At 47.9% G+C, this 20031-nt stretch overlaps 1 protein-coding gene across 4 annotated transcripts in view; it reads left to right on the top strand.

Moving 5' to 3' along the window:
* Window positions 1-20031, top strand: part of nckipsd (NCK interacting protein with SH3 domain) — a 253601-nt gene that overhangs the window by 204065 nt on the left and 29505 nt on the right. For all 4 annotated transcript variants that reach the window (XR_015759438.1, XR_015759439.1, XM_087994556.1 and 1 more), the window contains one exon: window positions 8429-8557. Coding sequence is in view for 2 of the 4 variants with exons in the window: in XM_087994556.1 (XP_087850682.1) it covers window positions 8429-8557 (129 nt within the window). In the remaining 2 variants the exon portion in view is untranslated. The remainder of the gene's footprint in view (window positions 1-8428; window positions 8558-20031) is intronic.

The raw sequence follows: 20031 nt of genomic DNA on the forward strand, positions 1-20031 counted from the left end.
AAATTGGATACAAAATTGGCTTGATGGTCAGAAGCAGAGGGGAATAGTGGAAGGATTCTTTTCAGACTGGGGGCCTGTGACTAGTGGAGTGCCTCAGGGGACAGTGCTGGGCCCGTTGATATGGACAACAAACAGCAACGATTTGGATGAGAATGTACAAGGCATGATTAGTAAGTTTGCTGATGACATTAAAATAGGTGATATCGTGGACAATGAGAAAGGTTATCAGAAACTGCAGCAGGATAAGAAAGGATTAGAAGGAGATGGGTCAAGTGCAGGGAAATAGGGTTAGGGTGGATGGACATTTTGGTCGGCATGGACCAGTATGGGCAAAGGGTCTGTCTCTGTGCTGTAGGACTTTGCTTCCCATTACCAACCCCCCCCCCCCCCCCCCCCGTTGCCTGTTCTGCTTCCTGCTTTTTTCTCCTCTCTCGTTCACTGCCCTACATCTGTCATCATCTACCCCACCCCAACCTCAGTACCACTATTACTTTTGTAAATTTTGCATTGTGCTCATTTACAATGAGGAGCTGGGAGCTTAACATTCCAACCAGCTCAGATTCAGTAAGGTTACGGTTGGCCTGTTTGATTTCTTGTCCAGAAACCAGCTTTACCCTGTCTATCTTTCAGCACCTTCATCATTCCACTCATTTGAAGTGGCCTAGAATTGTTGGCATGTTGCCACAGATCTAAGAGTGCTAATTAGCTCAGTTGGCAGAATCTGTCTGTCTGTGACACATTCGCAAGTTAGCTGCTTCCTGAACTGTCATCAGCTCAGTTTGAGTGATCGTGAGAAGTGTTTATGATCTCTGTGCTAGTCTAAAGAAAGCCGGCCAGGATCTGCGCAATGGCCAGGGGTTCACCTCAGCCAGAATTCACATAGTGCAATGAGAGTCTGTGTAGCCTCAGTGTTCTGAAGCATCCTATTTGCTTTGTGAATCTTCTGAATGGTGAAACATTCCTCCCAAATTAATTTCCTATTCTTTCTCATCATGTCTTTGTGTGGATTATACTGAGGTTGTTAGTGGATTTGTTACAGCTCCTCACCACCTTGGTGGAAATAGAGATGAGCAATGATTGCAAGCTTTGCTAGTCAGGCCTACAGTTTGCGATCAAAATTAAACTTCCATCACAACGGTAAGATAATGTGGAGTATAGCCAGGGGGCGTCAGTGAATCCCTTGTTCCGAGAGGAAAGGGGAATTGTGCCACCTGCTGTCCATTTGAAGAAACCATCAGTTGGAATCACATGGACAATGCTGGATCCTAACTTGTAGCTCATGTCCATGAATGCCTTGCAGGAAAACTCAACTGACCTCCCCCACCGCCCATTCATTGTCTCCAGCACAAAGGCTGGATGGACAGGAGTGCAAAGCTGGTCCACAGGGTTACTTATTGTAAAGAGTCAAGATTAGAGTGGTGCTGGAAAAGCACCGCAGGTCAGGCTGCATCCGAGGTTGCCTTTTGCCCGAAATGTTGATTTTCCTGTTCCTCGGATGCTGCCTGACCTGCGGTGCTTTTCCAGCACCACTTTAATCTTGACTCTAATCTCCAGCATCTGCAGTGCCCACTTTCACCTTACCTATTGTATAAACAGTAGGAATTGAAAGAGTTGAGCACTCCCACAATCAATGGGTCAGTGCATCTAGTCTAGCTTGGTGAAGACAGGCAACTAAGGGGAGGAGGAGGTGATGGTGTTGTGATAATATTACTGGGCTAGTGATTAGAAGCAAGGCTAATACTCTGGAGCCATAAGCAGTATCCCAAAGCAGCAGCAAAGTAAATTGGAATGCAATTAAATCTGGAATATTTATCTTGTGATAGCAGCAATGAAGCTATCCTGCTTCACCCATGTCCTTTAGGGAAAGAAATCTGCCATCCTCATCTGGTCTGGCCTACATGTGACTCCAGACCCACAACAATGCATGTAGTTCTGAATTGGCTGAACAAGCCAGTCATTTTAGGGGCAGTTCGGAATGGGCAATAAATACTAGTCCTTCCAACAATGTCCACGTCCTGTGAAAGAATAACAAGTGCCGCTCCTTTCACTAAATGTGTGAAGTGAAGTGGTTGCTCCAACTGGTCAGGTGCTCACCTGCACAGAATGTCAGTGCCCAACTTTCTCACTGCCTCCTCTCACATTAAAAAGTAACTAAATCCATTGGACACAAATGTATGAACTGGAGAATTAGCAGGAGCTCAATCAGTCTCTCTGAGCTTGCCCCTCCAACGCGATTCTTGTCAACACCCAGTAACTTTTCACTCACTTTTTCATCAAGAATCTCTCTGATCCCACCTCTGGGAAAGAGAGTTCCACAAACTCTCAGCCCTTTGAGGGCAATATGCTATTGCCTCCATTTTAAATGGGAGACCTTTTACTTTTGAGCAGTTTCCCATAGTTCTAATCTTGTTATGGGGAGACCTCCTTTCAGCATCTGCCCTGTCAAGCCAGTGTTTCAATGAGATCACCCAGTGTTCTTGCAAAGTCCAAGAGACATTGGGACTGCCTGGTGGTTCAGTGGTTTCTGTTCTAAAAGGTCTTCCCTTTACTCTAAGGCTGTGCCCTTGGTCCTAGTCTCTCCTACCAATGGAAACACCTTCCCAACATCTACTGTGTCCAAGATATTCAGTATTCTATATGTTTTAGTTGGATCTGCCCTCATCCTTCTAAACTCCATCAAGTACCAACTCAGAGTCCTGAAATGTTCCTCATAAGTTCAGCTGTTCATTCCTGGGGCCATTCTCATGAACCCGCTCCAGGGTCAGTCCATTCTTCCTGAGGTATGGGGCCCAAAGCTGCACATAATATTCCAAATGTGGTCTGACCAGAGCCTTATAAAGCTTCAAAAAAAAAATCCCTGCTTTTATATTCAAGTCGTCTTGAAATAAATGCCAACTTTGCATTTGACTTCCTAACTGCTGACTCAACCTACAAGTTTACCTTGAGAGAATCCTGGACTAGAACTCCCAAGTCACTGCACTTCAGACTTTGGAATTTTCTCCCCATTTAGAAAATTGTCCATGTCTCTATTCTTGCTGCCAAGGTGCCTGACTTCACACTTTCCCATGTTGTACTTCATCTGCCACTTCTTTGCCCAATCTCCTAACCTGTCCAAATCCTTCTGTCGCCTCCCTCTTCAATGCTACCTGTCCCTCTCCCTATCTTTGTATCATCTGCAAACTTAGCCAAAATGCCGTCAGTTCCTCCATCTAGATTGTTAATGTAGAAAGTGAGAGGTTGCGGTCCCAACACGGAGTCTTGTGGAACACCACATGTCACCAACTGCTGCCCTGAAAAGGAACCTTTTATCCCCATTCTCTGCTTTCTGTCACACAGGGAGCAAAACCCGTAAAGTCCCCGTGATGCCCACCATATCATGCCTGCCAATTTCAATCTGCGCCCACAGCAGATTTACCATATTCCTTAGACTGTGTGCATTCAGATATAACACCTTCAGTCCTGCATTAACTGTCCCTCTTCGTGTTGTCATTCGTTTGTCCAGTGTAATCAAAGTTTGATTGCTAACTCTTTCCAGATACTCTGTTCTATTTGTGTCTATGCTGGAGATTTTAATAACTTGTCCTGAATTCTGCACTCTTACCTTCTTTTTTAATTCGAGTTTTCTAATTTCCCCTTTCACTGACGTCCCCCGCCTCCCCCCACACCCTGTATTTAGTTTAAAGCCCTATCTATAGCCCTAATTATGTCCCAGCACCATTCAGATGAAGACCATCCCATCAGAACTGGCCCCTTCTTCCCCAGTACTGGTGCCTATATCCCATGAATTCAAACCCATTCCTTCCACACCAATCTTTAAGCCAAGCATTTATCTGCTTAATCTTATTGACCTGTGCCAATTAGCTCGTGGGTCAGGTAGGAATCCAGAGATTATTACCTGTTTGGTTCTGCTTCCTAATTTAGCTCCCGGCTGTTCAGAGCCTCTGTCCTGGTTTTATTTATGTTTTGGTACCTGCATGGACCACAACCACTGGATATTTACCCTCCCATTCCAAGTACCTCTGCAGCCCAGATGAGATATCCTGAATCCGAGCACCAGGCTGGCAACACAATCTTCGGGACTCTCGATCCTGGACACAGAGAACAGTGTCTCTGCCCCTAATTATACAATCCCCAAATACAACAACATTTCTCTTCTCATTCCCCCCCATTTGAATGGCTCCCTGCACCACAGTGCTGTGGTCAGTCAGCTCATCCTCTCTGCAGTCCCCATTCCTGTCCACACAGAGAGCAAAACTCTTGAACCTGCTGGACAAGGGGCTGAGACTCCTGCAACTCTACCTCCCTCACTCACAGCCACACCCTCCTCTCCCTGACCACTGGCTGAATAGGAGTTAGTTAGTCTAATGGGTGTGACCATCTCCTGAAATATAGCGTCCAGATAACTCTCCCCATCCCGGTTGTGTCTCAACATTGGAAGCTCAGTTTCCAGCTCATCAATTCTGAGTTGATGCTATTCCATTTACATCCATATGTTTATCCATTGCCCTTAAAGTTGGCGAGTCTACTACTGTTACAGGCAGTGCGTTCCACGCCCCTGCTACTCTCTGACATCTGTCCTATATCTATCACCCCTCAATTTAAAGCTAAGACCGCTCTTGCTAGCCATCATCATGTGAGGAAAAAGGTTCTCACAGTCCACCCTATCTAAACCTCTGATTATCTTATATGTCTCAATTAGGTCACCCCTCAACCTTCTCTCTAATGAAAACAGCCTCAAGTCCCTCAGCCTTTCCTCGTAAGACCTTCCCTCCATACCAGGCAACATCCTAGTAAGTCACCTCTGAACCCTTTCCAAAGCTTCCACATCCTTCCTATAAAGTGGTGACCAGAACTGTACGCAATACTCCAAGCGCAGCCGCTCCAGAATTTTGTACAACTGCAGCATGACCTCGTGGCTCTGAAACTCAGTCCCTCTACCAATAAAAGCTAACACACCGTATGCCTTCTTAACAACATTATCAACCTGGGTGGCAACTTCCAGGGATCAATGCACATGGACACCAAGGTCTTTCTGTTCATCTACACTACCAAGACTCTTACCATTAACTCAGTACTCTGCATTCCTGTTGCTTCTTCCAAAGTGAATCATCTCACCATTAAACTCCATTTGCTACCTCTCAGCCCAGCTCTCAGCTTATCTATGTCCCTCTGTAACCTACAGCATCCTTCTGCACTAAGGTTCTACCAATCTTTGTGCAGATGACACTATGTACTAACCCATCCTTCTAAGCCCTCATCCAGGTCATTTATAAAAATGACAAACAGTAATGGCCCCAAAACACATCCTTGCAGTTCTCCATTAGTAACTAAACTCCAGGGTGAACATTTCCCATCAACCACCATCCTCTGTCTTCTTTCAGCGAGCCAATTCCTGAATCAATTCACCAAATCACCCTCAGTCCCATGCCTCTGTATTTTGTGCAATAGCCTACCATGGGGAACCTTATCAAACACCTTACTGAAATCCATATACACCACCGCAACCACTTTACCCTCATCCACATGTTTAGTCACCTTCTCAAAAAACTCAATAAGTTTGTGAGGTACAACCTACCCTTCACAAAACCATGTAGACTATCCCTAATCAACTTATTCCTCTCTAGATGACTAAAAATCCTATATCTTATAATCTTTTCCAACACTTTATCCACAACCGAAGTAAGGCTCACTGGTCTATAATTACCAGGGTTGTCCTTATTCCCCTTCTTGAACAAGGGAACAACATTTGCTAATCTTCAGTCTTCTGGTACTATTCCTGTAGACAATGATGACATAGAGATCAATGCCAAAGGCTCTGCAATCTTCTCCCTGGCTTTCCAGAGAATCCTAGGATAAATCCCATCCGGTCCAGGGGACTTATCTATTTTCACACTTCCCAGAATTACTAACATTTGCTCCTTGTGAACCTCAATCCTGTCTAGTCTAGTAATATATTTGGAACTTTGTTTTGTCTTCTCCTTTGGCAATGCGGTTGATATTTGTTTCATTGGCAAACTTCGTCTCTATCTTGTCATCTAAGTCTGAGATCATAGTAAGTTCAGCAAATAGTTGAGTCCTGAACACAGGTGGCTGTGAGATTCCACCAAGTCGCATTCTGTCACACTCTGCCTCAGACCATTTCCTAATCAGGCCACTAATTTAACTATAATTCCATCAGCTTTTACTCAAACTAGCAAAGTCTTGCAAAGGGCTTTGTCAAAACGCTTACGGCAAAGGTTATGGTCCCTGACATTTCAGGTGTTCCCATCCAGCTATGATTTTGCTATCTCTCCCAGAATGTTGAAGGTGGCTCACTACGTCTTGTCCACAGAAATCCAAGCCACCCTCTGTCAGGCTGTTCACTTGTAGAAGTGTGATCACGGAGCAGGCAGTCACTGGTGGTGATGCGAAGGGTGAATCTGTTCTTGGCAATGTCCAACTTCTTGTTGAACCAAGGGTGCAACGTTTCTGGTGAGTTTGGGAACCCTTGGAACTGATGCAGGCTGTAACTCTGATGGACATGCATTATTTGGGAACATTCGTACTTGAGCAGTTAATGCAAGCTAAGAGCTGATTGGACATTGGGTGGCTAAGTCACATGGGCATTGGATACAAAAATATGAGAGAATTGGGGGCTCTTGTGATGCAGTGGCAGTATCCGACCTCTGGGCCAGGACGTCGGGTTCACGACCCACCTGCTCCAGCGATGTCTAATAATATCTCCAACTCATTGGCTATGTACTGCTCATTCTCACATAATTTCTAATCAATGTGCCACTATCTGAATAGGTTGGGGCTTTTTTTTCCCCTGGACCATCGGAGGCCGAGGGGTGACCTTGCAGAGGTTTATAAAACCATGAAGGGCATGGAGAGGGCGAATAGCCAAGATCATTTTCCTAGGGTGGGGGGAGTCCCAAACTAGAGATGTGAGTGGAAAAAATTAAAAAGAACCTGAGAGGTAAATTTCACACAGAGGGTAGTGCAAATACGGAATGAACTGCCAGAGAAAATGACGGAGACTGGCTCAATTACGATGTTTTAAAAGTCACCTGGATTGATATATGGTTAGGAAGGGTTTAGAGGGATATGGGCCAAATACTGGCAACTGGGAATACGTCAGATTGGAATATCTCATCGTGCGGACAAGTTGGTCTGAAGGGCCTGTTTCCATCTGTATTAATCTATAATTCTATGACATGACCTAGAGAAACAAGGAATCGGATAAATAGGTTGGAATTGTTTTTCATGAATGATATCTGAAACAGTGGGGAAATCCATGGCAACACTTAGGAGCTGAAGCTTTTTACCACTGTTACCTCCAATCTGGTTTGATTTGAACAGTGTTGCAAACTGATCTTTTTCCAAGTCCTAAGGTAACATGGAAACGTAAAAAAAAAGGAAGAGAAGTACATCATTCTGCCCTTTGAGCCACCATTCAGTATGATCATGGCTGATCACCCCAACACTGTACCCAGTTCCCGTTTTCGCCCCATGCCCATTGGTCCCTTCAGTGCTAAGAATTCTCCCTAACACCTTTTTGAAAACATTCAAAAATTTGGCAGAGAATTCTACAACTCTGATCGTCAGCATCTTGGTGGTTAGCACTATGGAGGAGAAAGTAACTTAGTAGAATTATCAATCCATATGATCTCCCTCCAATCTAAATTTTCCACAGAACTCTTTCCTGAGATCTGCAGTTCTTTACACAAACTGAAATAGAGCCCTGGCAGTGTTCAGGCAGTGTTCTTTACAGATGAAAAGGTTACACAATTGATGTATTGAATATCATGACATCCTCGTGCTATCATTCGCAGTTAAAGAGCCATCATTTTCCCTTTTTATCTAACCCAGGATCTTGATATCCTGAACAACACTGTGCTGTTCAAGAGCCTCAAGACTGGAATCTGGTTGGTGGTTTCACTTGGAATGCTGAATTAGCCAAAGAGGGGGATAGAAGGGTATCATGCAGGTGGTGGGGGCATCTGAGATCCGAGATAACTGTATCAAGAGCAGTGTCTAACAGGCACCATATCACTCTGAGTAACTATGCTGTTCACCATCCATGTAACCTGACTGACAATTACACTTTTAAATAAAACAAAGAGCTGTGGATGTACACAAACAGAAAAATAAACATTAGTAGAGGAACACAGCGGGTCTGGCAGTGTCTTTGGAGAGAGAAAACAAAAGTTGATGTTTCAAGTTCAGTTACATAGAACATCCTAAGGAGCTCACAGTAGTACATCAGTACACATCCATCGGCCCTCGATGTTGCGCTGACAAAGAGTCACTGGACTCAAAGCATTAACTCTGTTTCTCTCTTCATATATACTGCCCGACCTGCTGAATTTCTCCAGCAATTTCTGTTTGATGCTTATACCTTGTTTATCAGAGTATGATAGATAAAAGGCTTCTTTTGTGTTCACAGAGCACCTGAATTCAGCTTTCATCCAGTTTCTCCTAGATGTGATTGAGGAGGGCTTGTCATCTGATTCCACGGAGCAGCTTCCAGATTTGTTTACAAATGTTCTGCTCTCTTTCAATCTTCACATTCTTGGTAAGTACCTCCCAAGTACTGCAGAGGCAGACAAGTGGCTTCCCCCAGCACTGAACCTGTATCATTTCAACCAGGGGACACCTTCCACCTTTCTGCCTAGGGAGACATCTTTAGACATCATAATATGGTTCTTGGGAGTGATGGGGTGAATTTTTCAATGGTTCCACCACTCATCTATCAAACCACCTTGTTCTCACACTAACATTTTTGTTCTAGCCTGATCCAGTAAAGCCCAATACAAGCTGGAGGGACAATACCTCATTTTCCACTTACCCACAGCCTTCAGGACTCCAGACTGACTTCAACAAGTTCAGGCCATGAACACTTCATGTGTCCCCCCCACCCCTACACCCACCACCATGTCTCATTTGCATGGTTGACTCTCCACAGTGCTGATTTATTTTCCACTGTGGAACAGAGGGACCTTGGAGTTCAGGTGCATGGTTCTCTGAAAGTGGAGTTGCATGGAAACAGAGCAATGAAGAAAGGTTTTGGCACACTGGCCTTCATCAGTCAGGGCATTGAATATTGAAGTTGGGAAGTTATGTTGCAGTTGGAAAGGACGTTGTGAGGCTGCACTTGGAGTATTGTGTTCTGTTTTGGCCACCTTGCTATAGGAAGGACATTATTAAACTGGAAAGAGTGCAGAAGTTTACAAGGATGTTGCCAGGACTCAATTATTTAAGTCATAGGGAGAGGTTGGGCAAGCTAAGACTTTTTTCTTTAGAGCGTATGAGACTTGGTTGGGGGGTGGTGGTGGGGGAGGGGGAGCGGGCGGGCGGTGTAGAAGTGTATAAGATCATGAGAGGCATGGATAGAGTGAGTGCACTCAGTCTTTTTCCCAGAGTTGAGGAATTAAGGACTAGAGGCCATCAGTTTAAGGTGAGATGAAAGAATAAAGGAGAACCTGAGGGGCACCATTTTTATACAGAGGGTGTTGCACATATGAAATGAACTGGTAGAAGAAGTGGTTGAGGTAAGTACATTAACAACATGTAAAAGGCATTTGGGCAAATACATGAATAGGAAAGGTTCAGAAGGATATTGGCCAAGTGTAGGGAAATGGGGTTTGTGTGGATGGACATTTTGGTCGGCTTGGACCAAAGGGCCTGTCTCCCTGCTCTATGACTTTGACTCTAACACCTACCAGTAACACACTCACTTTTTCTACATTTCTCCTCCACAACTATTATCACTCCCTTGCTTTTTTCACTTGACACTCCCATCATCTGTCCCAATGCTCCTCCTCCACCTTAGTCAAAACCTAAAAATACCCATCGTTTTCCAGATCCATTTAGTTCCCAAAAACCATTATATTGGACTTGCTGGAGTATGTTGAAGAGGTTTGATGAGGGTAATGCTATCGATGTGATGTACCCCAGAAGGCGTTTGATACAATGCCACACAACAGACATGTGGGGAAAGCTGTCGATCACCGTATAAAAGGGTCAGTAGTAATACGGACACAAAATTAGCCGAGTGATAGAAACCAGAAGATAATAGTCAATCGATATATGGGGGAAGGTTTGTGGTGGAGTTCCCCAGGGATCGTTATTGGGACCCTTGCTTTGTCTGATATATATTAATCATCTGGATCTTGGTGTGGAGGGAGCAATTTGCAGATGACATTAGAATTTTAAAATGTGGGGATGACATTGACAAGTTGTTGGAGTGGGACGACAGGTGGCAGATGAGGTTCAATGCAGATGATGAACTTGGAAAGGAACAACATTGAAAGACGACATAAAATAGGGAGTTACACAGAGAGATCTGGGTGTTCAGGTCCATTGTTCCCTGAAGGTGGCTACGCAGATCAGTAATGTGGTCAAGAAGGCACATCCCATGCTTTCCTTTATCAGACGGGGTATTAAGTACAAGAGTTGGCAGGTCATGTTACAGTTGTATAGAACTTTGGTTTGGCCGCATTTGGAATACTGTGTACAGTTCTGGTGGCCACATTACCAAAAGGATGTGAATGCTCTGGAGAGGGTGCAGAAGAGATATTCTCTCACGCTGTCCCAGTGACCGAGGGACAGATATTCTCTCACACTGTCCCAGTGACTGGGGAGCAGATATTCTCTCACGCTGTCCCAGTGACTGGGGGACAGATATTCTCTCACGCTGTCCCAGTGACTGGGGGACAGATATTCTCTGACACTTACATTTACCCCTTACCCAACACTACGGGTAATTTAACATGGCCAATTCACCTGACCCTGCACATCATTTGGACTGTGGGAGGAAACCGGAGCACCCGGAGCAAACCCACGCAGACACGGGGAGAACGTGCAAACTCCACACAGTCAGTCGCCTGAGGCGGGAATTGAACCCGGGTCTCAGGCACTGTGAGGCAGCAGTGCTAACCACTGTGCCACCGTGCCGCCCACATATTCTCTGACGCTGTCCCAATGACTGAGGGACAGATATTCTCTGACGCTGTCCCAATGACTGGGGGACAGATATTCTCTGACACTGTCCCAGTGACTGGGGTACAGATATTCTCTCACACTGTCCCAATGACTGGGGGACAAATATTCTCTGACGCTGTCCCAATGACTGAGGGACAGATATTCTCTGACACTGTCCCAGTGACTGGGGGACAGATATTCTCTCACACTGTCCCAATGACTGGGGGACAGATATTCTCTCACGCTGTCCCAGTGACTGGGGGACAGATATTCTCTCACGCTGTCCCAGTGACCGAGGGACAGATATTCTCTCACACTGTCCCAATGACTGGGGGACAGATATTCTCTGACGCTGTCTCAGTGACTGGGGGACAGATATTCTCTCACGCTGTCCCAGTGACTGGGGGGCAGATATTCTGTCATGCTGTCCCAATGCCTGGGCACAGATATTCTCTCATGCTGTCACAATGACTGGGGGCAGATATTCTCTCACGCTGTCCCAATGACTGGGGGACAGATATTCTCTGACGCTGTCTCAGTGACTGGGGGACAGATATTCTCTCACGCTGTCCCAGTGACTGGGGGGCAGATATTCTCTCATGCTGTCCCAATGCCTGGGGACAGATATTCTCTCATGCTGTCCCAATGACTGGGGACAGATATTCTCTGACACTGTCCCAGTGACTGAGGGACAGATATTCTCTCACGCTGTCCCAGTGACTGGGGGACAGATATTCTCTCTCACTGTCCCAATGACTAGGGGACAGATATTCTCTCACACTGTCCCAATGACTGAGGGACAGATATTCTCTCACGCTGTCCCAGTGACTGGGGGGCAGATATTCTCTGACACTGTCCCAGTGACTGGGGGACAGATATTCTCTGACACTGTCCCAGTGACTGGGGGACAGATATTCTCTCACGCTGTCCCAGTGACTGGGGGGCAGATATTCTCTCATGCTGTCCCAATGCCTGGGGACAGATATTCTCTCATGCTGTCCCAATGACTGGGGGACAGATATTCTCTCACGCTGTCCAAGTGACTGGGGGACAGATATTCTCTCACGCTGTCCCAGTGACTGGGGGACAGATATTCTCTGACGCTGCCTCAGTGACTGGGGGACAGATATTCTCTGACGCTGTCCCAGTGACTGGGGGACAGATATTCTCTCACGCTGTCCCAGTGACTGGGGGACAGATATTCTCTGACACTGTCCCAGTGACTGAGGGACAGATATTCTCTGACGCTGTCCCAGTGACTGAGGGACAGATATTCTCTGACACTGTCCCAGTGACTGGGGGACAGATATTCTCTCACACTGTCCCAGTGACTGGGGGACAGATATTATCTGACGCTGTCTCAGTGACTGGGGGACAGATATTCTCTGACGCTGTCCCAGTGACTGGGGACAGATCCTCGCACACAGTCCCAGTGACTGAGGGACAGATATTCTCTGACGCTGTCCCAGTGACTGGGGGGCAGATATTCTCTGACACTGTCCCAGTGACTGGGGGACAGATATTCTCTGACACTGTCCCAATGACTGGGGGACAGATATTCTCTCACACTGTCCCAGTGACTGGGGGACAGATATTCTCTCACACTGTCCCAGTGACTGGGGGACAGATATTCACTGACGCTGTCTCAGTGACTGGGGGACAGATATTCTCTGATGCTGTCCCAGTGACTGGGGACAGATCCTCGCACACTGTCCCAGTGACTGAGGGACAGATATTCTCTGACGTTGTCCCAGTGACTGGGGGACAGATATTCTCTCACACTGTCCCAATGACTAGGGGACAGATATTCTCTCTCACTGTCCCAATGACTAGGGAACAGATATTCTCTCACACTGTCCCAATGACTGAGGGACAGATATTCTCTCACACTGTCCCAATGACTAGGGGACAGATATTCTCTGACGCTGTCTCAGTGACTGGGGACAGATATTCTCTCACGCTGTCCAAGTGACTGTGGGACAGATATTGTCTGACACTGTCCCAGTGACTGGGGGACAGATATTCTCTGACGCAGTCCCAGTGACTGAGGGATAGATATTCTCTCACACTGTCCCAATGACTGGGGGACAGATATTCTCTGACGCTGTCCCAGTGACCGAGGGACAGATATTCTCTCATGCTGTCCCAATGCCGGGGGACAGATATTCTCTCATGCTGTCCCAGTGTCTGGGGAACAGATATTCTCTAACACTGTCCCAATGACTGGGGGACAGATATTCTCTCACGCTGTCCCAGTGACTGGGGGACAGATATTCTCTCACGCTGTCCCAGTGACCGAGGGACAGATATTCTCTCACACTGTCCCAATGACTGGGGGACAGATATTCTCTGACACTGTCTCAGTGACTGGGGGACAGATATTCTCTCACGCTGTCCCAGTGACTGGGGGGCAGATATTCTGTCATGCTGTCCCAATGCCTGGGCACAGATATTCTCTCATGCTGTCACAATGACTGGGGGCAGATATTCTCTCACGCTGTCCCAATGACTGGGGGACAGATATTCTCTGACGCTGTCTCAGTGACTGGGGGACAGATATTCTCTCACGCTGTCCCAGTGACTGGGGGGCAGATATTCTCTCATGCTGTCCCAATGCCTGGGGACAGATATTCTCTCATGCTGTCCCAATGACTGGGGACAGATATTCTCTGACACTGTCCCAGTGACTGAGGGACAGATATTCTCTCACGCTGTCCCAGTGACTGGGGGACAGATATTCTCTCTCACTGTCCCAATGACTAGGGGACAGATATTCTCTCACACTGTCCCAATGACTGAGGGACAGATATTCTCTCACGCTGTCCCAGTGACTGGGGGGCAGATATTCTCTGACACTGTCCCAGTGACTGGGGGACAGATATTCTCTGACACTGTCCCAGTGACTGGGGGACAGATATTCTCTCACGCTGTCCCAGTGACTGGGGGGCAGATATTCTCTCATGCTGTCCCAATGCCTGGGGACAGATATTCTCTCATGCTGTCCCAATGACTGGGGGACAGATATTCTCTCACGCTGTCCAAGTGACTGGGGGACAGATATTCTCTCACGCTGTCCCAGTGACTGGGGGACAGATATTCTCTGACGCTGCCTCAGTGACTGGGGGACAGATATTCTCTGACGCTGTCCCAGTGACTGGGGGACAGATATTCTCTCACGCTGTCCCAGTGACTGGGGGACAGATATTCTCTCACGCTGTCCCAGTGACTGGGGGACAGATATTCTCTCACGCTGTCCCAGTGACCGAGGGACAGATATTCTCTCACACTGTCCCAATGACTGGGGGACAGATATTCTCTGACGCTGTCTCAGTGACTGGGGGACAGATATTCTCTCACGCTGTCCCAGTGACTGGGGGGCAGATATTCTGTCATGCTGTCCCAATGCCTGGGCACAGATATTCTCTCATGCTGTCACAATGACTGGGGGCAGATATTCTCTCACGCTGTCCCAATGACTGGGGGACAGATATTCTCTGACGCTGTCTCAGTGACTGGGGGACAGATATTCTCTCACGCTGTCCCAGTGACTGGGGGGCAGATATTCTCTCATGCTGTCCCAATGCCTGGGGACAGATATTCTCTCATGCTGTCCCAATGACTGGGGACAGATATTCTCTGACACTGTCCCAGTGACTGAGGGACAGATATTCTCTCACGCTGTCCCAGTGACTGGGGGACAGATATTCTCTCTCACTGTCCCAATGACTAGGGGACAGATATTCTCTCACACTGTCCCAATGACTGAGGGACAGATATTCTCTCACGCTGTCCCAGTGACTGGGGGGCAGATATTCTCTGACACTGTCCCAGTGACTGGGGGACAGATATTCTCTGACACTGTCCCAGTGACTGGGGGACAGATATTCTCTCACGCTGTCCCAGTGACTGGGGGGCAGATATTCTCTCATGCTGTCCCAATGCCTGGGGACAGATATTCTCTCATGCTGTCCCAATGACTGGGGGACAGATATTCTCTCACGCTGTCCAAGTGACTGGGGGACAGATATTCTCTCACGCTGTCCCAGTGACTGGGGGACAGATATTCTCTGACGCTGCCTCAGTGACTGGGGGACAGATATTCTCTGACGCTGTCCCAGTGACTGGGGGACAGATATTCTCTCACGCTGTCCCAGTGACTGGGGGACAGATATTCTCTGACACTGTCCCAGTGACTGAGGGACAGATATTCTCTGACGCTGTCCCAGTGACTGAGGGACAGATATTCTCTGACACTGTCCCAGTGACTGGGGGACAGATATTCTCTCACACTGTCCCAGTGACTGGGGGACAGATATTATCTGACGCTGTCTCAGTGACTGGGGGACAGATATTCTCTGACGCTGTCCCAGTGACTGGGGACAGATCCTCGCACACAGTCCCAGTGACTGAGGGACAGATATTCTCTGACGCTGTCCCAGTGACTGGGGGGCAGATATTCTCTGACACTGTCCCAGTGACTGGGGGACAGATATTCTCTGACACTGTCCCAATGACTGGGGGACAGATATTCTCTCACACTGTCCCAGTGACTGGGGGACAGATATTCTCTCACACTGTCCCAGTGACTGGGGGACAGATATTCACTGACGCTGTCTCAGTGACTGGGGGACAGATATTCTCTGATGCTGTCCCAGTGACTGGGGACAGATCCTCGCACACTGTCCCAGTGACTGAGGGACAGATATTCTCTGACGTTGTCCCAGTGACTGGGGGACAGATATTCTCTCACACTGTCCCAATGACTAGGGGACAGATATTCTCTCTCACTGTCCCAATGACTAGGGAACAGATATTCTCTCACACTGTCCCAATGACTGAGGGACAGATATTCTCTCACACTGTCCCAATGACTAGGGGACAGATATTCTCTGACGCTGTCTCAGTGACTGGGGACAGATATTCTCTCACGCTGTCCAAGTGACTGTGGGACAGATATTGTCTGACACTGTCCCAGTGACTGGGGGACAGATATTCTCTGACGCAGTCCCAGTGACTGAGGGATAGATATTCTCTCACACTGTCCCAATGACTGGGGGACAGATATTCTCTGACGCTGTCCCAGTGACCGAGGGACAGATATTCTCTCATGCTGTCCCAATGCCGGGGGACAGATATTCTCTCATGCTGTCCCAGTGTCTGGGGAACAGATATTCTCTAACACTGTCCCAATGACTGGGGGACAGATATTCTCTCACGCTGTCCCAGTGACTGGGGGACAGATATTCTCTCACGCTGTCCCAGTGACCGAGGGACAGATATTCTCTCACACTGTCCCAATGACTGGGGGACAGATATTCTCTGACGCTGTCTCAGTGACTGGGGGACAGATATTCTCTCACGCTGTCCCAGTGACTGGGGGGCAGATATTCTGTCATGCTGTCCCAATGCCTGGGCACAGATATTCTCTCATGCTGTCACAATGACTGGGGGCAGATATTCTCTCACGCTGTCCCAATGACTGGGGGACAGATATTCTCTGACGCTGTCTCAGTGACTGGGGGACAGATATTCTCTCACGCTGTCCCAGTGACTGGGGGGCAGATATTCTCTCATGCTGTCCCAATGCCTGGGGACAGATATTCTCTCATGCTGTCCCAATGACTGGGGACAGATATTCTCTGACACTGTCCCAGTGACTGAGGGACAGATATTCTCTCACGCTGTCCCAGTGACTGGGGGACAGATATTCTCTCTCACTGTCCCAATGACTAGGGGACAGATATTCTCTCACACTGTCCCAATGACTGAGGGACAGATATTCTCTCACGCTGTCCCAGTGACTGGGGGGCAGATATTCTCTGACACTGTCCCAGTGACTGGGGGACAGATATTCTCTGACACTGTCCCAGTGACTGGGGGACAGATATTCTCTCACGCTGTCCCAGTGACTGGGGGGCAGATATTCTCTCATGCTGTCCCAATGCCTGGGGACAGATATTCTCTCATGCTGTCCCAATGACTGGGGGACAGATATTCTCTCACGCTGTCCAAGTGACTGGGGGACAGATATTCTCTCACGCTGTCCCAGTGACTGGGGGACAGATATTCTCTGACGCTGCCTCAGTGACTGGGGGACAGATATTCTCTGACGCTGTCCCAGTGACTGGGGGACAGATATTCTCTCACGCTGTCCCAGTGACTGGGGGACAGATATTCTCTGACACTGTCCCAGTGACTGAGGGACAGATATTCTCTGACGCTGTCCCAGTGACTGAGGGACAGATATTCTCTGACACTGTCCCAGTGACTGGGGGACAGATATTCTCTCACACTGTCCCAGTGACTGGGGGACAGATATTATCTGACGCTGTCTCAGTGACTGGGGGACAGATATTCTCTGACGCTGTCCCAGTGACTGGGGACAGATCCTCGCACACAGTCCCAGTGACTGAGGGACAGATATTCTCTGACGCTGTCCCAGTGACTGGGGGGCAGATATTCTCTGACACTGTCCCAGTGACTGGGGGACAGATATTCTCTGACACTGTCCCAATGACTGGGGGACAGATATTCTCTCACACTGTCCCAGTGACTGGGGGACAGATATTCTCTCACACTGTCCCAGTGACTGGGGGACAGATATTCTCTCACACTGTCCCAGTGACTGGGGGACAGATATTCACTGACGCTGTCTCAGTGACTGGGGGACAGATATTCTCTGATGCTGTCCCAGTGACTGGGGACAGATCCTCGCACACTGTCCCAGTGACTGAGGGACAGATATTCTCTGACGTTGTCCCAGTGACTGGGGGACAGATATTCTCTCACACTGTCCCAATGACTAGGGGACAGATATTCTCTCTCACTGTCCCAATGACTAGGGAACAGATATTCTCTCACACTGTCCCAATGACTGAGGGACAGATATTCTCTCACACTGTCCCAATGACTAGGGGACAGATATTCTCTGACGCTGTCTCAGTGACTGGGGACAGATATTCTCTCACGCTGTCCAAGTGACTGCGGGACAGATATTGTCTGACACTGTCCCAGTGACTGGGGGACAGATATTCTCTGACGCAGTCCCAGTGACTGAGGGATAGATATTCTCTCACACTGTCCCAATGACTGGGGGACAGATATTCTCTGACGCTGTCCCAGTGACCGAGGGACAGATATTCTCTCATGCTGTCCCAATGCCGGGGGACAGATATTCTCTCATGCTGTCCCAGTGTCTGGGGAACAGATATTCTCTAACACTGTCCCAATGACTGGGGGACAGATATTCTCTCACGCTGTCTCAGTGACTGGGGGACAGATATTCTCTCACGCTGTCCCAGTGACTGGGGGGCAGATATTCTCTCATGCTGTCCCAATGCCTGGGGACAGATATTCTCTCATGCTGTCCCAATGACTGGGGGACAGATATTCTCTCACGCTGTCCCAGTGACCGAGGGACAGATATTCTCTCACACTGTCCCAATGACTGGGGGACAGATATTCTCTCACACTGTCCCAATGACTGGGGGACAGATATTCTCTCACGCTGTCCCAGTGACCGAGGGGCAGATATTCTCTCATGCTGTCCCAATGCCTGGCGACAGATATTCTCTCATGCTGTCCCAATGACTGGGGACAGATATTCTCTCACACTGTCCCAGTGACTTGGGGACAGATATTCTCTCACGCTGTCCCAGTGACTGGGGGGCAGATATTCTCTGACGCTGTCCCAATGACTGGGGGACAGATATTCTCTCACGCTGTCCAAGTGACTGGGGGACAGATATTCTCTCACGCTGTCCCAGTGACTGGGGGACAGATATTCTCTGGCGCTGCCTCAGTGACTGGGGGACAGATATTCTCTCACGCTGTCCCAGTGACTGGGGGACAGATATTCTCTCACGCTGTCCCAGTGACTGGGGGACAGATATTCTCTGACACTGTCCCAGTGACTGAGGGACAGATATTCTCTCACGCTGTCCCAGTGACTAGGGGACAGATATTCTCTCATGCCGTCCCAATGACTGGGGGACAGATATTCTCTCATGCTGTCCCAATGACTGGGGACAGATTCTCCCTCGCTGTCGCACTGACTAAAGCAGGTTCTCTCACACTTTCACAGTGAGTGGGGACAGATTCTCTCACGCTATCCCAGTGACTGAGGACAGATACTCGCACATTGTCTGCGTGACAGGGAACAGATGCTCTCTCACTGTCGCAATGATTGAGGAACAGATGGTAATTCTAGACCAGTGAGCCTTACTTCTGTTGTAGGAAAGGTTTTGGAAAGGATTATACGAGATAAGATTCATAATCATCTAGCAAGCAACAATTTGATTTTCGATAGTCAACGTGGTTTCGTCAAGGGTAGGTTGTGTCTCACAAACCTCATTGAGTTTTTTTAGAATGTGACCAAGCAGGTAGATTTTGGGAGGGCAGTTGACGTGGTATACATGGACTTCAGTAAAGCCTTTGATAAGGTTCCACATGGTAGGGTGTTGGAGAAAATGCAGAGACGTTGAGGGTGATTTAGCAGTTTGGATTAGAATTTACCTTTCCGAAAGAAGGCAGCTCGTGGTGGTTGATGGAAAATATTCAGTCTAGAGATCCAGTTACTAGTGGTGTTCCACAAGGATCTGTTTTGGGATCACTGCTCTTTGACATTTTTATAAATGACTTAAGACGCAGGCATAGGTGGATGGATTAGTAAATTTGCAGATGACACTAAAGTCCATGGAGTGGTGGACAGTTTGTTATAATGTTACAGGTTGCAGGGGGATTTGGATAAACTGCAGAATTGGGTTGAAAGGTGGCAAATGGAGTTCAGTGCAGCTAAATGTGAGGTGATGCACATGGGAAGAATAACAGGAAGGCAGAAGTTCAATGGAAAGATTCTTGGTAGTGTGGCTGTGCAGAAGGATCATGGAGTCCACGTACGTAGATCCCTGAAAGTTGCCACCCAGGTGGATAGTGCTGTGAAGAAGGAATATGGTGTGTTAGGTTTCATTGGTAGAGGGATTGAGTTCCGGAGCTGCAATATCATGCAAAACGTTGGTGCGGCCGCACTTGGAATATTGTGCACAGTTCTGGTCGCCCGATTACAGG

The sequence above is a fragment of the Chiloscyllium plagiosum genome, unplaced genomic scaffold, assembly GCF_037043375.1.
Source record: "Chiloscyllium plagiosum isolate Xiang-an unplaced genomic scaffold, Cpla_swu_hap1 HiC_scaffold_14, whole genome shotgun sequence".
Taxonomy (NCBI): Eukaryota; Metazoa; Chordata; class Chondrichthyes; order Orectolobiformes; family Hemiscylliidae; genus Chiloscyllium; species Chiloscyllium plagiosum.